This window comes from Delphinus delphis, chromosome 5 (assembly GCF_949987515.2).
Source record: "Delphinus delphis chromosome 5, mDelDel1.2, whole genome shotgun sequence".
NCBI classification, from domain to species: Eukaryota; Metazoa; Chordata; class Mammalia; order Artiodactyla; family Delphinidae; genus Delphinus; species Delphinus delphis.
In genome coordinates, this window is record NC_082687.1 from 126,247,411 (window position 1) to 126,268,884 (window position 21,474).

The 21,474-nt window shown below is 34.7% G+C and overlaps 1 protein-coding gene across 5 annotated transcripts in view; it reads right to left on the bottom strand.

The window, feature by feature from the left end:
* Positions 1-21,474, bottom strand: part of SCLT1 (sodium channel and clathrin linker 1) — a 264,343-nt gene that overhangs the window by 241,332 nt on the left and 1,537 nt on the right. For all 5 annotated transcript variants that reach the window (XR_009519466.1, XR_009519467.1, XM_060011870.1 and 2 more), the window contains exon 2: positions 4,006-4,073. Coding sequence is in view for 3 of the 5 variants with exons in the window: in XM_060011869.1 (XP_059867852.1) it covers positions 4,006-4,073 (68 nt within the window). In the remaining 2 variants the exon portion in view is untranslated. The remainder of the gene's footprint in view (positions 1-4,005; positions 4,074-21,474) is intronic.

The following is a 21,474-nucleotide window of genomic DNA, read 5'->3' on the forward strand; positions in this document are numbered from 1 at the left end:
TGGTACATATATACAATGGAATATTACTCAGCCATAAAAAAGAATGAAATAAGGCCATTTGCAGCAACATGGATGGACCTAGAGATTCTCATACTGGGTGATGTAAGTCAGACAGAGAAAGACAAATATCATATGATATCGCTTATATGTGGAATCTAAAATATGGCACAAATGAACTTATTTACAAAACAGAAATAGAGTCACAGATGTAGAAAACAAATTTATGGTTACCAGGGGGGAAAAGGGAGGCAGGAATAAATTGGAAGACTGGATTGACATATACACGCTACTATATATAAAATAGATAACTAATAAGGACCTAGTGTATAGCACAGGGAAGTCTACTCAATACTCTGTAATGACCTACATGGGAATACAATCTAAAAAAGCGTAGATATAGGTATACGTATAACTGATTCACTTTGCTGTACACCTGAAACTAACACAACATTGTAAATCATCTATACTCCAATAAAAATTTAAAAAAAAAGGCAAACAACCCAATTTTTTAAATGGGCAAAATATTTAAACAGGAACATCAGAAAAGAGAACATCCAAATGGCCAATAAGCATATGAAAATATTCTCAACATCACTATTCATCAGGGAAATGCAAAATAATGCCATTATACTAAGTGTTAAAAAAGAAATAACAAGCCCCAAATGGGGTCACCCACCCCCCATCACAGCAAACCAAGCCAGTTTCAACCCCTCCCAGAGATGTGACCTTTAAAACAGTCCAACTGAGGGCTTCTCTGGTGGCACAGTGCTTGAGAGTCCGCCTGCCGATGTAGGGGACACGGGTTCGTGCCCCGGTCCGGGAAGATCCCACATGCCGCGGAGAGGCTGGGCCTGTGAGCCATGGCCGCTGAGCCTGCGCGTCCGGAGCCTGTGCTCCGCAGCGGGAGAGGCCACAGCAGTGAGAGGCCCGCGTACCGCAAAACAAACAAACAAACAAACAAAAAAAACAGTCCAAGTGAAATTTCCTGAGAAAGACCCCTGCGGTTCCGGTCCTGGTAGAAGACCTGGCCTGAAACAATCCTTTCTTTTCACTTACTAATACATTTTCGCTCCCTCCCTTCCTTCTACCTATAAAAGCCTTCCATTTTGTACAACCCCTCCTAGTGCTGCTGATTCTTAAATTTTGGAATAAAGCCATTAGTTCTTCAAAAAATAAAAAAGAATGAAATAATGCCATTTGCAGCAACATGAATGGACCTAGAGATTATCATACTAAGTGAAGTAAGTCAGACAGAGAAAGACAAATACCATATGATGTCACTTATATGTGGAATCTAAAAAGATGATACAAATGAACTTACCTACAAAACAGAAACAGACTCACAGACTTCGAAAACAAACTTATGGTTACAAAAGGGGAAAGGTTGGGGCGGGGGGAGATAAATTAGGAGGTTGGGATTAACAGATACACACTACTATATATAAAATAGATAATCAACAAGGACCTACTGTATAGCACAGGGAACTCTACTCAATATTCTATAATGACCTATATGGGAAGAGAATCTGAAAAAGAATGGATGTGTGTGTGTGTGTGTGTGTGTGTATATATATATACACACAAAAGAATGGATATATGTGTGTATATATATATATATGTATATATAGGAATCACTTTGCTGTACATCTGAAACTAACACAATGTTGCAAATTGACTATACTCCAATATAAAATAAAATTAAAATAAATAAAATGAAGTATCTTTAAAAAGTTACATACAATTATAGGAAGGGAAAAGGTTTTTTTTTAAGATGAATGAATTATGAACCAAATATATTAAATATATGAGCTATTCAACACATTGGAAGACTCCAACTTTCTGTTTAAATCCACAGAATTTATGTATCATTAGTTATTATAAAGGTATCCTGTATTTTCCTAAGAAATAATGCTATACAAAAAATCTTAAGGCAATCCACAGAACTTACTTTGATCCAAAAGAAGTCTAAATGATCATTATGTAGTAATAGTACTAAAGAATTTTAACTACCATTTATAATATAGTTTCTGGAGAAAATTATGTTTGAAGTACCAACTTAAAATGTAAGAAATAAATATCAAACTCCTGCAGGTTTGTTTTTTTTGATACTGGAAAAAGGTTTCATAAGATAAGTCCACTTAACACAAGAGCTGGCAATTTTATGGTACCTAGTGTGAGAAAGAAGGGACAGTTCATTGGGACTTTATTTTGAAAAACAGAACTAAAAGGCATGAACTGTTTGTATTTCCCAAGCTGATCATGACTTTTTACATCTCCACTTTCACTGTATTTGGCACACAGACCTCAAATAATTTTGGAAGATATGTAGGTAGGAGGGAAGAAGAGGAAAGATACAGCTGTTTAATTAATCCTACAAATATTTATTGAGTATCTAACAAGAATTGTTCTAGGAACTTGGGAAATGCAGCTGAACAAAAAGGGCAAACAATTTATGAAGAATTTCTGTTGCTAGTAGCAACAACTAAAGTTACAGTGACAAGAGATCTGAGCCAGTGCTCCTGGGTCCCATTTACTCTCTGATAATGAACAGTTTAACTCCTACTTCTATGTCTTCCTTTAGTACAAAATAAACAGAAAACAAAAACAAAACAACAACAAAGAAAGAAATTCCTCCTGAGCATTTTATCAGAAACCAGAATAATGCTTCTGGGGTGAAAAATCCCCAAGGATGCACTACATATGACCAAGGATATGGACGTTTCTGCTAGAAAGCAGATTAAACTCGCTTTCATGCTCTCATATCACCTCCCACTCACTAGTGCAAACTACCCAGTGAAAGGCAAGACCCATGAGGACTAGAGTCTTGAGACAGCAACATGTTCTGAAGAGATGGTAGACTGCAAAGGAATCAGGCAGTAACAATATACTAACACTAAAAATAAGAAATAGAAATCTAGATTTGACTTATGACTACAAGAATAGTACATGTAAGAGAAGAATGTGTACCTTCAAATAATTAAAGGAGCTATATAATTTCACTGAAGAGTACACTACTAAATAAGGGAAAACTTTTCCCTACTTGGTATGTTACCATCAGGCTTTAATTAATTATAATCACAGTACACAATGCAGGGACACTTAAAGGGCTATGGAGAGTCATTATTTTATCTGGTAAAACCATCTTTCATAATCAAGTCAGACACAGATTCCAGGAGATATGATGCAATTCCATGCCCAGAGGTCTTCTCAGGCTTTAAAATCAATCTTTTGTTTGAATCCTCCCTCTTCAGGCATATTCTATATGACATTAAGCAGAAGCAAAAGAACCTAAGAATCTAAGCAAAATTTAGAGGCTACTGGATTATGAAAGATTTTCTATCACCTAGTATCTTAAAAACAACTTCCTTTTAATTTCTTAAAAGCAATTTCAGTTTTAATTACAAGATTTATTTATGCCAAAAGCAAACGAATTCTTTACTGATTCAGTGGATAACTACCACTAACCTAGGAGATATTTTTCTTTTAATATCCTATAAGTCAGAGTCCACCAGTAAGTATACCTTATTGGTCAAAAAAAATTTTTTAACACAATATTTAAATTAAAAAAATACACCAAGAAAAAAATATTAAAACTATACCATATATTATTTACTGTTTTGAGTTAGTTTATGCTCTGCCATAATTTACAAGAATTCAGAGTTAAAGTTTACAGTTGGATGTATCTTGAGAAACCTATTTAGGATGTTTCAAAAATCTAATGAATTCTCATTTTAGAACTCAGACATTTTAACACTATACATAATACGTAATCTCAGACTCCGGAGGGAAAAACACAATTTCTATGGTCAAAGAATTTACAGTCATTAAATAAAAACAAGTTTTCCTCCTTACAAGAATCAAAGTTGTAAGCAAACTTTTAAAGTGCTATGGGCCACTTCACATGGAATAATCCTAGGTAGCATTTATTCTACATTTGTATTCATGTTGAGATGTTTACAACCAAATTTGTACTTAATTTGTTAGGCCTCAATTTAATTTACATACCTGTACCGATGAATATTTGAAAAAATTTTCCATTTGATACCGTCTAAGAACTTCATTTAGCCTTTGATCTGAAACAAAGAGAAGAACCAATTTGTAGTTAATTGGGTAATGTTCAACTTTTAAAAAGTAGAAATAAAGTAGATATTATTTGATACATCTAATGCAAAACTGCTAGTCGCCACTGTTGTTCAAAATAAAATGAATCATCAATCTCAACACACCATTTTAGAATTTAAAATTTAGAATTTAAAACTAGGCCATTCTATATGGCCTAAGCCAAATAAGTACTACCAATGGGAAAAAGAACAGCTACAAAGAACTAATTTTTCTGCTCCTATAAATTTTAATTCTCAGTCTCTCCTGGTTTGCTCTTCAGGTTACTAAAGTCAAAAAAAATATTCTCCACGTTTATTTTTTTATTCCTGCTACTAGAAGTGAAAAGAGTTGGAAAGACAAGGCTAAACCATTCCTGTTTAGAAGTTAAAATCTGCTGGAATTCTCTTCCAGGACAAACCTCCACACAGAGGAGAAACTGCAGGACAAAGTATCCAAATTAAGCAGGAATGGGCAAGAGACAATGGAAAAGAAGGTCCAGAAGAGCTCAGAACTCTCAGCAAGTACAAGGTAATATTTTTATTTGAAGCAAGAAAAGCAACATACAATAGAACATAGCACCCAACAAATATACAAAACTCATTCTTTCAAGATCACATGGAACATTTAAAACTGATAATTTCCTGACAAAAGGGTAAGTCTCTTTTAAGTTTTTGAATATTCAAGTGGGATTTATCTCAGGGATGCAAGGATTTTTCAACATTCACAAATCAATCAATGTGATACATCACATTAACAAACTGAAGAATAAAAGCCATATGTTCATCTCAATAGATGCAGAAAAATCTTTCGACAAAATTCAACAATGATTCATGATAAAAACTCTCCAGAAACCAGCCACAGAGGGAACATATCTCAACACAATAAAGGTCATATATGACAAACCCACGGCTAACTTCATCCTCAAAGTATTTCCTCTAAGATCAGGAACAAGACAAGGATGCCCACTTTCACCACTTTTATTCAACATAGTTTTGGAAGTCCTAGCCATGGCAATCAGAGAAGAAAAAGAAATAAAAGGAATACAAATTGGAAAAGAAGAAGTAAAACTGTCACTGTTTGCAGTTGACATGATACTATACATAGAGAATCCTAAAGATGCCACCAGAAAACTACTAGAGCTAATCAATGAATTTGGTAAAGTTGCAGGATACAAAATTAATATACAGAAATCTGTTGCATTTCTATACATTAAAAACAAAGTATCAGAAAAAGAAATTAAGCAAACAATCCCATTTACCACTGTATCAAAAAGAATAAAATACCCAGGAATAAACCTACCTAAGGGGGCAAAAAACCTGTATTCTAAAAACTATAAGACACTGACGAGAGAAATTGAATACACAAACATATGAAAAGATATACTGGGTTCTTGGATCAGAATAATCAATACTGTTAAAATGCCCATACTACTCAAGGCAATCTACAGATTCAATGCAATCCCTATCAAAATACCAATGGCACTTTTCATAGACCTAAAACAAATAATTTTAAAATTTGCATGGAAACACAAATAGCCAAAACAATCTTGAGAAAGAAGAACAGAGGTGGAGGAATCATGCTCCCTGACTTCAGACTCTACTACAAAGTTACAGTAACCAAAACAGTACTGTACTGGCACAAAAGCATAGATCAATGGAACAGGATAGAGAGCCCAGAAATAAACTCATACACTTATGGTCAATTAATCTATGACAAAGGAGGCAAGACTATGCAATGGATAAAAGACAGTTTCTTCAATAAGTGGTGCTGGGAAAACTGGACAGCTACATGTAAAAGAAGGAAATTAGAACATCTCTAACACCATATACAAAAATAAACTCAAAATGGTTTAAAGAGCTAAATGTAAGAGTGAAAGCCATAAAACTCCTAGAGGCAAACAAAGGCAGAACATTCTTTGACATAAATTGCAGCAATATTTTTTGGATCCTTCTCCTCAGGCAAAGGAAATAAAACCAAAACTAAACAAATAGGACCTAACCAAACTTAAAGGCTTTGCACAGCAAAGGAAACCATCAACAAAATGAAAAGACAACCTATTTAATGAAATATTTGCAAATGATATGCCTGATAAGGGAATAATATCCAACATATATAAACAGCTCATACAACTCAACATCAAAAATACAAATAACCTGATTAAAAAGTGGGCATAAGTAGTGAATAGACATTTTTCCAAAGAGGAAATGTAGATGGCCAATAGGCACATGAAAAGATGCTCAACATCACTAATTATCAGGGAAATGCAAACCAAAACCACATTGAGAGATCACCTCACACCTGTCAGAATGGATATCATCAAAAAGAACACAAATAACAAATGTTGGCCAGGATGTGGAGAAAAAGGAACACTTGTACACTGTTGGTGGGAATATAAATTGGTGCAGTCACTGTTAAAAACAGTATGAACGCTTCCCAAAAAACTAAATATTGAACTACTATATGACCCAGCAATTCCACTCCTGGGTATATAAAATCACTAATTCGAAAAGATACATGCACTCCAATGTTCATAGCATGCATTATTTAAAAAAAAAATTTTATTGGGGTATAACTGATTTACAATGTTGTGTTAGTTTCAGGTGTACATATAGCATGCATTATTAACAATTGCCAAAATATGGAAGCAACCTAAGTGTCCATCAACAGATAAATGGATAAAGAAGAGAATACAACTCAGCCATAAAATGAAGGAAATTTCCCCATTTGCAGCAGCATGGATGGACTTGGAGGGCATTATGCTAAGTGAAATAAGTCAGACACCGAAAGACAAATACTGCATGATATCACTTATATGGGGAATCTAAAAAAATACAACTAGTGAATATAACCTAAAAGAAGCACACTCACAGATATAGAAAACAAACTAGTGGTTACCAGTGGGGAGAGTGAAGAGGGGAGGGCAATATTGGGGTAGGGGAGTAAGAGGTACAATTATTAGGTATAAGCTACAGGGGTATATTGTACAACATGGGAAATACAGCCAATACTTTATAATAACTATAAAGAGTATAACCTTTAAAAATTGTGAAGCACTAAAAATTGTACACCTGTAACTTATATAACACTGCACAGCAGCTATACTTCAACAAAAAAAGAAGAAAAACTAAAAATTAAAATAAATAAATAAGAGTAAGTCTCAACAACTTTCAAAAGACTGAAGCTAAAGAGGAGAATACACTACTCTAAAATATGCCTCTTTGTCATAAGGATTATTTTAGCCTGGTAATTTTTAAGAAACAGCGGAATAGAAAAAGCTCTGAAAACTGAGTAGAAGTTACCATTTTGTAAAAGACATTTACATTTATAAGGGAAAACTCCATTTGTAAGCACGTCTCCCTCTCTATACCAGAAAGAGAAAGATGACTCTAAATTTCTAGAAACTCTTTATGAATAGAGAAGGTAATGACTTAAATTTGCTTAACTACTTTACTCCTGTTTACTGTGTTTTTCCTGGTAATTTCTCATCTCTTCTTTTGTCTTTATCTGAAGATGTTATTTAATTGTAGCTTGGGCCATTTGAAGGAGTTTTTCTCAGTTTTCCCAGGTCTCTAATGTATACAGAAGGTAAATATGTTATTAAACTTGTTTGTTTTCCTCCTATTAGTCTGTCTTTTACTATAGGAGGTCCCAGGCAACAACCTAGAAGGGTAGAGGAAAACTATTTTTGCTCCCCTGCAAAGCCAAAGAGGTCCTATTACCTGATAATAGCACAGTTAGGCTAGAATGAAGAACCAAAAACTACAGGAAAAATCTCCATAATGTAAGAAATTACTTTTCAATAACCTATTGGCCTCAGGATGAATTACACGACAAACTTAAAAGTATTTTGAACTCGATGATAGTGAAAATGCTGTACCTCAAAACTTAAAGAGGAAAAATCCCCTGCACAGCAAAGAAAACTATCAATAAAATGAAAATGCAACCTACTGAATGGAAGAAAATAATTGCAAATCATATATCTGAAAAGGGGAACAGATCTAAAATAAACAAAGAACTCACACAACTCAGTAGCGAAAAAAAAACAAACAACTGGATTAAAAAATGGACAGAAGACCTGAATAGACATTTTTCCAAAGAAGACATACAGATGGCCAATAGACACATGAAATGATACTCATCATTAATCATCAGGAAAACACAAATCAAAACCACAAGATATCACCTCATTCCCATTAGAATAGCTATTATCAAAAAGACAAGAAATAACAAGTGTTGGTAAGGATGTGGAGATGGGTACTGTTTGTAGAAATATAAACTGGTGCAACTACTATGAAAAACAGTATGTAGGTTTTGGTTCCTCAAAAAACTAAAAACATAATTCACATGACCCACCAATTCCACTTCTGAGTATTTATCTAAAGAAAATTAAAACACTAATTTGAAAAGATATGCACCCCCATGTTCATTGCAGCATTATTTATAATAGCCAAGATATGGAAACAACCTAAACATCCATTGTTGGATGAGTAGATAAAGAAATTGTGGTATATATACAATGGAATATTACTCAGCCATAAGAAAAGAATGAAATCTTGCCCTTTGTGACAATATGGGTGGACCCTGAGAGCACGATGCTAAGTGAAATAAGTAACAGAGAAAGACAAATACCATATGAAAAGAGAGAAACCAAGGTCACTGACACAGGGAAGAGATTGGTGGTTTCAAGAAGTGGAGGATGGGGGTAGGGAGAGGCAGGGAAAAATGGATGAACTGGTTCTTTTTTTAAAAAAAAATAAATTGAATAAATCTTTTAAAAAGAAAAAAGATATGAAACATTCTTGAAAGCAATGAAAGAAAAATAAATCAATTGAGATATATTCCTTGCTCATCATCAAAAGCCACAATATTATTAAAATGTCAATTCTTCTTAAATTGATTTAAAGATCCAGTACAATTCCAATAAAAGCCATTCTGTAGATATGGACAAACTTGTTTTAAACATTGCATTGAGTAGTCTAGACAACATTGATGAAGAAGTTGATGAACTCACACTTCTCAATTTCAAGATTTACTAGAAAGCTAAAATAATCAAGAGAGCATGGTATTTGAAACAAACAGACACAAAGATAAACAGAACAGACAGAGCCCACTAGTACACCTATGAAAATTCAGACAACTTGACGTTGGTCAAAGGAATAAAGGCACATTAATACAGAAAGTACAGACTTTTAGTGTTTAGTCATCATCAACAAATGATGAGGGTACAAATCGATGACCATAAGAAAATAAAGACACAAACTCTGTACCATAGACATAAATTCATTCAAAATCATTCATTGTCTTAAATACAGAGTACAGAACTATAAAAATTATAGTGGAAAACTTGGGAGAAAATCCACATGAGTTCTAGTATTGATAATTAGTTTTCATATCCAACACAAAAAGCACAATCCATGAAAGAAAAAATATTGATAATGTGGACTTTATTAAATTTAAACTACTTACTCTATGAAGGACAATGTTCAAAGAATGGAAAGACAAGCCCCTGACTACGAGAATATATTTTCAAAACGCATAACTGAAGAAAGATTTGCATGCAAAATACTCAAAGAACTAGAAAAAATTCACAATAAGAAAAACATACCAAATTAAAACAAATATGGCAATATGAGTAGACACCTTACAGAATAATATATACAGATGGGAAATAAGCATGTATAAGTTGATCAACATTAGGAAATCATTGGAAAACGATAAGCACTGTGCATTGGGGAAAAGCAAATTAAAATAACAATGAAATATAGGGACATATGTATACATATGGCTGATTCACTTTGGTGTGCAACAGAAACTAACACAGTGTTGTGAAGCAATTATACTCCAATAAAGATCCACTCAAAAAAATAACAATGAGATGCCCTACCCATAAAACTAAAATAAAAAATAAAATAAAATATAGGTGGAAATGTAACAAGAATAGCTAATATTTTGCGAAAGAACCAGGGCGGGGGGACTTGTTCTACCAGGTATCAAGATTTATTATAAAACTATAGGCATTTGGACTGTGTGACAGTCATATAAGGATAAACAAAACTGACCAATGGAAGAGAATCCAGGATCCAGAAGTATACCCATGTATATATGAGCACTTGAATTGTGATCAAAGGGGCATCCAGAGCAGTGAGGGGAGAAGGACAATCTTTTTGTAAGTGGTTCTAGATCAGCTGGATACGCTCATGGAAAAGAACAAAACATCACCCATAAAAATCAATTTTATGTGAAATGAAGATCTAACTGTGAATGCCAAAACAATAAATTCTAAAACAAAACAAAAAGAATGTCTCTATAGCCTTAGGATAGGGAAAGATTTTTTTAATCAAAACACAAAGACACTAATCATAAAAGAAAAAATGACAAACTGGACTACGTTAAAATTAAGAACTTCTGTTCATCAAAAAGAGACTTAAGACAGTAAAAATGCAAGCCACAAACATGGAGAAGGTATTTCCAACACCTGTAACTGACAAAGGGCTTATTTCTAGAATATACAAAGAACTTCTATCAGTTAAAAGGCAGGCAATCCTATAAACACAGTGGTAAAAAGACTTAATTAGTATTTCACAAAAAGGTTACCCAGGTGCCCAACAAACATAGAAAAGCTGTCAACCTCATTAGACATCAGGAAAATACAAATTAAAATTACAATCAAATAAAGAGCTAAGGCTAAAAGACAAATGCTGGTGACAACGTGGAATAAAGAAAACTCCCATACACTGCTGGTGGGAGTGTAAATTAGTAGAATTTTAAACACAAATATAATTCCTAGGAATATACCCAACCAAAATATGTGCACTTGAGCTCCAAGGGCCATGACAAAAAATGTTGGTAACAGCATTATTCTCAATGGCCCCCAAACTGGAAACAACTGCAAGTATCTATCAAAAGAAGAATAGATGAAAGTGATAAATTTATAAACTAGAATATTCTGTAGCAATGAAAATGAACATACTACATCTACATTCCAGAGTATGAATAAATCTCAAAAACATAATATTAAATAAAAGAAGCCAAACACAGAAGGACGCATGGTTTATGATTCCATTGATATAAATTTCAAACACAGGCAAAACAGTTTTTACAGTGTAAAATTGAAGATATTAGTTATCTTTGATTATCTTTGGGGAGGAGGACATGGGTATGATCACAAGAGGGCTTCTGGGGTGCTAGCAATGTTCTGTTTTTTGACCTGGGTTATGGTTATATGAGTTTTGAGCTTTGTAATAATTCTCTTAGCTTTATATTTGTTTTCTCTATTTTCTGCATGTTACACATTAGCAAATATACATATATATATATGCACATATATATTAACTATATATACAAATAAATTAAAAAATATAAAATTACACACACAAAATGTATACATTCTACACTGTTAACTTCAGATAACAGTTTCTTCCTTGAAAGCACACATAATTTGGTGGAGAAATATGACATATATGTGATTCTGATAAAGGAATAAGTAATTATAAAGTATTAATAATTTAAATCATTTTAACTTTGAGCTTAAAAGGAATTATTCCTTTTTTTTATTGTTACCCTCGGAACTTTTAAGAGAGTTACCTGACACATAGCACTAAAATTAGGATCTAGTTTCTGCTTATTACTCTTCTCTCACAGTCTCAAAAGGAGGTTGGAGATAAGGCCAGGGATATAATAATTCCAATACAAACTACTTCTTTTCTTTCCTGATAGGGTTTTAAATAAGAAAAAACACTAAATCTGATGTCTCAGTAAATAAAATAGGTTAAAAAGTCAATTGTGTATTAATGAGAGAAAACAATCTTCATAGACTGACTTTAATCTGGAGCAAATTTTACTATAACTTAAATCTACCATTTCCTTCATTGAACAAGCACTTATCTCATTGTTTAATTTGCATTTTCTGGATTACTGATGAGATTGACATTTTCATATGTTTAGTAGCTCTTCAGGTTTTATTTTTTGTAAATGACCTATCATATTCTTTACCATTTTTCTATTAGTGTGAATATATTTTTGTTTGTGAAAACTTTTTAAATTGTGAATGGTAATCAACTCTTCATTATATTTATTATAAATATATTCTCCTTTCTTGTGGCTGGGCTAGTCATTATATTGATGATGTTTCTTGTGATATCCAAGTTTTTATTTCTAATGTCGTCTATTCATATATATTTTTCTTTCAGTCAAAAATGTTTGTCTCTTTAAGAAATCTTCTATGATCCTGAGATCAAAAAGACACCCTCTTAAAATTTTTTCTGAAAGTTTAAAGAGAATTTATTCCTTCAATCAATCTGGAGATAATTTTTCTACATGGTGTGAGAAAGTATCTTTATTATTTTTTCTTTCCCATTTGGATACCCAATTATCGTAGCACCATTTGTTAAACAGCCTATCCTTTCCCACTGATTCAAGTCGCCTGTTCTTTCAGATAACAAATGTCTGGAGATGTATGTGTTTGTTTCTGTGCTAACTGATCTATGTACTTATCGATCTGCCAATATAATATTGATTTAATAACTGGATATTTATAATCAGTCTTAATAGCTGGTAAAATAAAATTTCCCACCTTGATGCTCTTTAAAACTCTTTTGGCTACTCCTAGCTCATCAACATAGATTTTAGAACCATGTTGTCAAATCTAGGTTTGGGATTGCATTGAATCTACCCATTAATTTGTGGGGAAATTGACATGTTTACTATATTGAGTGCTCTAATCCATAAATTTGATATGTTGCTCCATTAATCTAGGTCTTCTCTTATGTACCGAATAATTTTCTAATGCTAACTAACCTTCCGTTGGTGGGATGAACCCAGTATGAAGATAATTGTATGTATATTATATATCTACGCACACACAAACACACACATGAACTTATATTCATTGATGGACTCAATTTATTAATATTTTATTTAGGATTTTAGTTTCTGTGTGCATAAGTAAAACAGGCCTATAATTTTCTTTCATGCAAGTGTATTTGCTGGGTAGTAAAGAAGACAGACACTAGGTTCAAACTAGACTGCCTGGGTTCAAATCCCAGCCCAATTACTTATTAGTTATGAGATAACCTTGAAACTGTGGTGGTACTTATCCAGGAGGTTTTTATCTATGGTTATTGAACAGATGGGTATGAGAACTGTAAAATCAAACTCAGGATAAGGTGTTACCAGGCATGTACTACAGAAAAGCAGGGGCATAATCACATTAAGATTACTTACAAGAGAACAGATGAACCAACGGGAAACTGTTACAGCCTATGTAAGAAAGTAGTAAAAACAAACTGGGAAGGAGTTAAGGAAATGGAAGAAAATGAAGGTTTCAAAGAATAGAGGTCTCAGTGAGGTCAAAGAACAGTTATAGTGGGAGTAAGATATTCCTGTTTAAGATTTCAAAAGTAGGGCAAATTAAATAGGACTTCTGCTTATGCTCAAGATAAAGTAAAATGGTCCACTTTCCCACCTGACACACCAAAAAAAACAAATGAAACAATGGTTTGCCAGGCAAACACACATCAGACGCTGATAATGACAGACACAAAACAAATGAAGTAAGGCCTGTGATTGTCCCAGCTTACTGACTTGAGCAACATTTCTGGCCACAGAACAAGGAGGGAAAATGCAGGCAGAGATCAGCAAATCCTTTGAGCTAAGGAGATGAAGCTGAGACTCAGTGGAAACCAAGTAAACTAGAGTTGGCAGGACAAACAATAGGAGAGAAAGCTGTACAGAGAGAGAACTCCATATATATAAGATCTGTGAAGGGTCTGTCTTGCATAAACAAAAGAGTACTAACTCTTTATTAAAGCAATTGATTTTACAGTTTAAAATCTTCCCACAAAGAAAGCTCTAGATCCAGTTGGCTTCACTGGTAAATTCTACCAAACATTTAAGGAAGAAATAATACCAATTCTACACAAACGTCTTCCAGAAAACTGAAAAGGACAAAGTATTTTTCCAAGTAATTCTGAGGCCAGCATTACTTGATACCAAAACCAGACAAAGACATTAGAAATTTTTTTGTTTTTAAAGGCTTCAAGGGACTTCCCTGGTGGTCCAGTGGGTAAGACTCTGCGCTCCCAAGGCAGGGGGCCCAGGTTCAATCCCCAGTTGGGGAACTAAGAGCCCACATGCTGTGACGCGACAAAAAAAATTTTTTTTAAAAAGGTGTTATGTACACAGATGTTAAGATTTTAAATAAACTTTTTAGATAATCAAATTCAACAATATATAAAAAAGATAATACATTAGGACCAAGAAGAGTTTCTCTCAAAAAGGCAGGTTTAACATTGAAAAGTAATCTATATAAATCACCCTATTAAAAAACTAAAAACGGAAAAAACATCTGTTCATCTCAATAAATGCAGAAAAAGCATTTGGAAAAATAATCCAACACTCATTCTGATAAAAACTCTCAGAAAACTGGGAATAGAAATGAACATCCTCAACCTAATAAGAACATCTATGAAAAAACTACAGCTAGTATCATATTTAATTTTGAAAAACAGATGCTTTCTACCTAAAATCAGCAACAACACAAGGATGTCCACTCCAACCACTTCCGTTCAACAATGTACGCAAGGTTCTAGCCAGCACAATAAAGCAAGAAAATGAAATGAAAGGCAACCAGACTGGAAAGGAAGAAGTAAAACCATCTCCATTTACAGATGAAAAGATTGTCAATGCAGAAAATCTGATGAACTCCATATAAAACCTACTAGAATAAGCGAGCTTTCAAAGATGCTACGGTAAAACACACACACACACACTCACGCACACACACTCACGCACAAAAAGTATTTCTATATACTAGCAATGGTAATTCAGAAATTGAAAGTAAAAGAATAATACCATTTACAACAGTATCAAAAACAGCAATACACAGGGATAAATCTGACAAAATATGTGCAAAACCTATATACTAAAAATTATAAAATATTACTAAGAAAAAATTAAAGAAGAGCTATATCAATCAAGACATATATTTTTTCATTTGTCAGAGGACTCAATATCATTAAATGAATTCTACACAAATTGATCAAGAAAGTCAATACAATGCCTATCAAAATCCCAGCACCTTTTTTTGTAGCACTTGACAAGCTGATTCTCAAATGTATACAGAAGTGCAAAGGACCTATGATAGTCAAAACAACTGTGAAAAAGAACAAATCTGAAAGGCCAACACTATCTGACATACTATAAAACTGTAATAATCAAGAGAGTAGGATACTGGTTTCCAGATAATCAACAGAACAGAAACGGATCTACACAAATATGTACAACTGATTTTTAACAGATACAAAGGTAATTTAATGGAGAAAGGACAGTCTTTTTAATTGGGCATCCATATACAAAGTAAGTGAACCTTGACCTTTACCTTACACCTTGTACAAAATTTAACTCAAAATGTTTCATAGATTTGAATGTAAAACCTAAAACTACAAAACTTCTAGAAGACCACAGAAGACCACATAGAAGATAATCTTTGTAGCCTTGAGTAAGGCAAAGATTTCTTAGATATGACACATCCATAAAAGAACAAATTGAAGAATTGAACTTCATCAAAATTAAAAACTTCTGCTCGGTGAAAGACACTCTTAAGAGAATGAAAAGAAAGGAAGAAAGAAAGAAAAAGAATCCATCCCTACTGGTTATAACACCCACTACAATAATGAATTTTTCACTCCTTAGTTTGATATAAAAGTCCCTCTTTTTTTTTTTTTTTTTAGCAGAGGAAACACAATCACTTTTTTTCTTTTTAACATCTTTGTTGGGGTATAATTGCTTTACAATGGTGTGTGAGTTTCTGCTTTATAACAAAGTGAATCAGCTATACATATACATATGTTCACATATCTCTTCCCTCTTGCATCTCCCTCCCTCCCACCCTCCCCATCCAACCCCTCTAGGTGGTCACAAAGCACTGAGCTGATCTCCCTGTGCTATGCAGCTGCTTCCCACTAGCTATCTATTTTACTTTTGGTAGCGTATATATGTCCATGCCACTCTCTCACTTTCTCACAGCTTACCCTTCCCCCTCCCCATATCCTCAAGTCCATTCTCTAGTAGGTCTGTTTCTTTATTCCTGTCTTGCCCCTAGGTTCTCCATGACTTTTTTTTTTTTTTTAAGATTCCATATATATGTGTTAGCATACGGTATTTGTTTCTCTCTTTCTGACTTACTTCACTCTGTATGACAGACTCTAGGTCCATCCACCTCACTACAAATAACTCAATTTCGTTTCTTTTTATGGCTGAGTAATATTCCATGTGTATATATGTGCCACATCTTCTTTATCCATTCATCGGTTGATGGACACTTAGGTTGCTTCCATGTCCTGGCTATTGTAAATAGAGCTGCAATGAACATTTTGGTACATGACACTTTTTGAACTATGGTTTCCTCAGGGTATATGCCCAGTACTGGGATTGCTGGGTCATATGGTAGTTCTATTTGTAGTTTTTTAAGGAACCTCCATACTGTTCTCCATAGTGGTTGTATCAATTTACATTCCCACCAGCAGTGCAAGAGGGTTCCCTTTTCTCCACACCCTCCCCGCATTTATTGTTTGTAGATTTTTTGATGATGGCCATTCTGACCAGTGTGAGATGATATCTCATTGTAGTTATGATTTGCATTTCTCTAATGATTAATAATGTTGAGCATTCTTTCATGTGTTTGTTGGCAGTCTGTATATCTTCTTTGGAGAAATGTCTATTTAGGTCTTCTGCCCATTTTTGGATTGGGTTGTTTGTTTTTTTGATATTGAGCTGCATGAGCTGCTTGTAAATTTTGGAGATTAATCCTTTGTCAGTTGCTTCATTTGCAAATATTTTCTCCCATTCTGAGGGTTGTCTTTTGGTCTTGTTTATGGTTTCCTTTGCTGTGCAAAAGCTTTGAAGTTTCATTAGGTCCAATTTGTTTATTTTTGTTATTATTTCCATTCCTCTAGGAGGTGGGTCATAAAGGATCTTTCTGTGATTTATGTCATAGAGTGTTCTGCCTATGTTTTCCTCTAAGAGTTTGATAGTGGCCTTAAATTTAGGTCTTTAATCCATTTTGAGTTTATTTTTGTGTATTTTGTGTATTTTGTGGTGTTAGGGAGTGTTCTAATTTCATACTTTTACATGTACCTGTCCAGTTTTCCCAGAACCACTTACAGAATTACAAAGGATCATGAGAGATTACTACAAGCAACTCTATGCCAATAAAATGGACAACCTGGAAGAAATGGACAAATTCTTAGAAATGCACAACCTTCTGAGACTGAACCGGGAAGAAAGAGAAAATATGAACAGACCAATCACAAGCACTGAAATTGAAACTGTGATTTAAAATCTTCCAACAAACAAAAGTCCAGGACCAGATGGCTTCACAGGCAAATTCTATCAAACATTCAGAGAAGAGCTAACACCTACCTCAAACTCTTCCAAAATATAGCAGAGGGAGGAACACTCCCAAACTCATTCTACGAGGCCACCATCACCCTGATATCAAAACCAGACAAAGATATCACAAAGAAAGAAAACCACAGGCCAATGTCACTGATGAACCGTAGATGCAAAAATCCTCAACAAAATACTAGCAAACAGAATCCAACAGCACATTGAAAGGATCATACACAATGATCAAGTGGGCTTTATCCCAAGAATGCAAGGATTCTTCAATATTTGCAAATCAATCAATGTGATACACCATATTAACAAACTGAAGGAGAAATACCATATGATCACCTCAATAGATGCAGAGAAAGCTTTTGACAAAATTCAACACCCATTCATGATTAAAACCCTCCAGAAAGTAGGCATAGTGGGAACTTTCCTCAACAAAATAAAGGTCTCAATGGTGAAAACATAATCGTCCTCAATGGTGAAAAACTGAAACCATTTCCACTAAGATCAGGAACAAGACAAGGGTGCCCACTCTCACCACTATTATTCAACATAGTTTTGGAAGTTTTAGCCACAGTAATCAGAGAAGAAAAAGAAATAAAAGGAATCCAAATCGGAAAAGAAGAAGTAAAGCTGTCACTGTTTGTAGATAACATGATACTATACATAGAGAATCCTAAAGATGCTACCAGAAAACTACTAGAGCTAATCAACGAATTTGGTAAAGTAGCAGGATAAAAAATAAATGCACAGAAATTTCTAGCATTCCTATACACTCATGATGAAAAATCTGAAAGTGAAATTAAGAAAACACTCCCATTTACCATTGAAACAAAAAGAATAAAGTATCTATGAATAAACCTACCTAAGGAGACAAAGACCTGTATGCAGAAAATTATAAGACACCGATGAAAGAAATTAAAGTTGATACAAATAGATGGAGAGATATACCATGTTCTTGGATTGGAAGAATCAACATTGTGAAAATGACTATACTACCCAAAGCAATCTACAGATTCAATGCAATCCCTATGAAACTATCACTGGCATTTTTCACAGAACTAGAACAAAAAATTTCACAATTTGTATGGAAACACAAAAAACCCCGAATAGCCAAAGCAATCTTGAGAAAGAAAAACAGAGCTGGAGGAATCAGGATCCCTGACTTCAGGCTACACTACAAAGCTACAGTAATCAAGACAGTATGGTACTGGCACAAAAACAGAAAGATAGATCAATGGAACAGGATAGAGAGCCCAGAGATAAACCCACACACATATGGTCACCTTATCTGTGATAAAGGAGGCAGGAATATACAGTGGAGAAAGGACAGCCTCTTTAATAAATGGTGCTGGGAAAACTGGACAGGTACATGTAAAAGTATGAGATTAGATCACTACCTAACACCATACAGAAAAATAAGCTCAAAATGGATTAAAGACCTAAATGTAAGGCCAGAAACTATCAAACTCTTAGAGGAAAACATAGGCAGAACACTCTATGACATACATCACAGCAAGATCCTTTTTGACCCACCTCCTAGAGAAATGGAAATAAAAATAAACAAATGGGACCTAATGAAACTTAAAAGCTTTTGCACAACCAAGGAAACCATAAACAAGACAAAAAGACAACCCTCAGAATGGGAGAAAATATTTGCAAATGAAGCAACTGACAAAGGATTAATCTCCAAAATTTACAAGCAGTTCATGCAGCTCAATAACAAAAAAACAAACAGCCCAATCCAAAAATGGGCAGAAGACCTAAATAGACATTTCCTAAAGAAGATATACAGACTGCCAACAAACACATGAAAGAATGCTCAACATTATTAATCATTAGAGAAATGCAAATCAAAACTACAGTGAGATATCATCTCACACTGGTCAGAATGGCCATAATCAAAAAATCTAGAAACAATATATGCTGGAGAGGGTGTGGAGAAAAGGGAACACTCCTGTACTGCTGGTGGGAATGTGAATTGGTACAGCCACTATGGAGGACAGTATGCAGGTTCCTTAAAAAAACTACAAATAGAACTACCATATGACCCAGCAATCCCACTACTGGGCATATACCCTGAGAAAACCATAATTCAAAAAGAGTCATGTACCAAAATGTTCATTGCAGCTCTATTTACAATAGCCAGGAGATGGAAACAACCTAAGTGCCCATCATCGGATGAATGGATAAAGAAGATGTGGCACATATATACAATGGGATATTACTCAGCCATGAAAAGAAATGAAATTGAGCTATTTGTAATGAGGTGGATAGACCTAGAGTCTGTCATACAGAGTGAAGTAAGTCAGAAAGAGAGACACAAATACCGTATGCTAACACATATATATGGAATTTAAGGAAAAAAATGTCATGAAGAACCTAGGGGTAACACAGGAATAAAGACGCAGACCTACTGGAGAACTGACTTGAGGATATGGGGAGGGGGAAGGGTGAGCTGTGACAAAGCGAGAGAGGCATGGACATATATACACTACAAAACGTAAGGTAGATAGCTAGGGGGAAGCAGCCGCATAGCACAGGGATATCAGCTCGGTGATTTGTGACTGCCTGGAGGGGTGGGATAGGGAGGGTGGGAGGGAGGAAGATGCAAGAGGGAATAGGTATGGGAACATATGTATATGTATAACTGATTCACTTTGTTATAAAGCAGAAACTAACACACCATTGTAAAGTAATTATACCCCAACAAAGATGTTAAAAAAAAAAAAAAAAAGACAGTATGGTACTAGCACAAAAACAGAAATATAGATCAATAGACCAGGATAGAAAGCCCAGAGATAAACCCACGCACATATGGTCACCTTATCTTTGACAAAGGAGGCAAGAATATACAAGTCCCTCTTTGAACAGGTCCTTAAGGACTATCATGTCTCCTTTATCAGATGGAGGTAGAAGAATGGTGTAAGGCAAATATGCTAGGACAAATGAAAGGAGGCCAAAATCAACAGAAGGCAATGACGATAAGGTCAGAGGTAAGTGGGAAAAGGGTAAGCTTTCTACATTTACCTGAACTGGTGTTCAGCTGGTCAACTAATGGGGTCACCCACCAGCTATACCTGGCATGTGAGGTCCAGTTATAGGAAAAAAGGGGAGGTTCACAGACGTCTAACACTCCTTCTCATCTCTTCATGCAAACCCTACCATTCCATGCTCCAATTTCCTGAATAAGTAGTTATTTCAAGCCTCCGAGCCTTTGCTTCTTCTTCTCCCTCTGTCTGAGGATTCCCTTCTTCCATGCCCTTGTCTTCTGGTGAACTCATTTTTCAAGAAATAATTTACTATGCTTCTATTGTTCTCTCTGGTATTTGGACTTCAGTTTTATTTAAGAATTGTTGCTGGTGAATTCCTCTAAAACTCGTAGTTTATGAGTGCCTCAGGAACTCTCCCCACCCCAACCAAACTACTCAACACCAATTCTTGTCCCACACCACTCAGATGGTGGCCAGCTAGTCCTCCTTATGGGATAAGGGATATTCCCACTTCAAACCTAAGAAATAATGCTAATGTTATAGTATCATTATGTCATTAATGATTTTAGGTAATATAAACTGTGCACTTAAAATGTGCTAGACACCATGCTAAGTGCTTTATTTGCATCATCTCATTTAATCCTCACAACAACCCCATGAGGGTTATTGTGCTATTATACCCATTTTACAAATGAAAAAATTGAGGTATAGTGAAGCTAAGTAACTTGCCCAAAGTCAAAGACCTAGAAAGAGAGCTAAAATATGAGCCCAGACAGACTGAATCCAGAGGCTGAGTTCTCAACCACTGGTCTATGATGCTTCCAAAACGGAATGTACCACTTTTTTCCTACTTTCTCCATTGCTCAAGCAAGCCAAAAACCTGAGTTACCCTGTACCTCTTTCTTCCAAATCCCTTCATCTCCAATCTCACTGAACCTATCTTAGTTCACTTCTTACCTGGATAATGACAACAATTGCCTAACTGCAC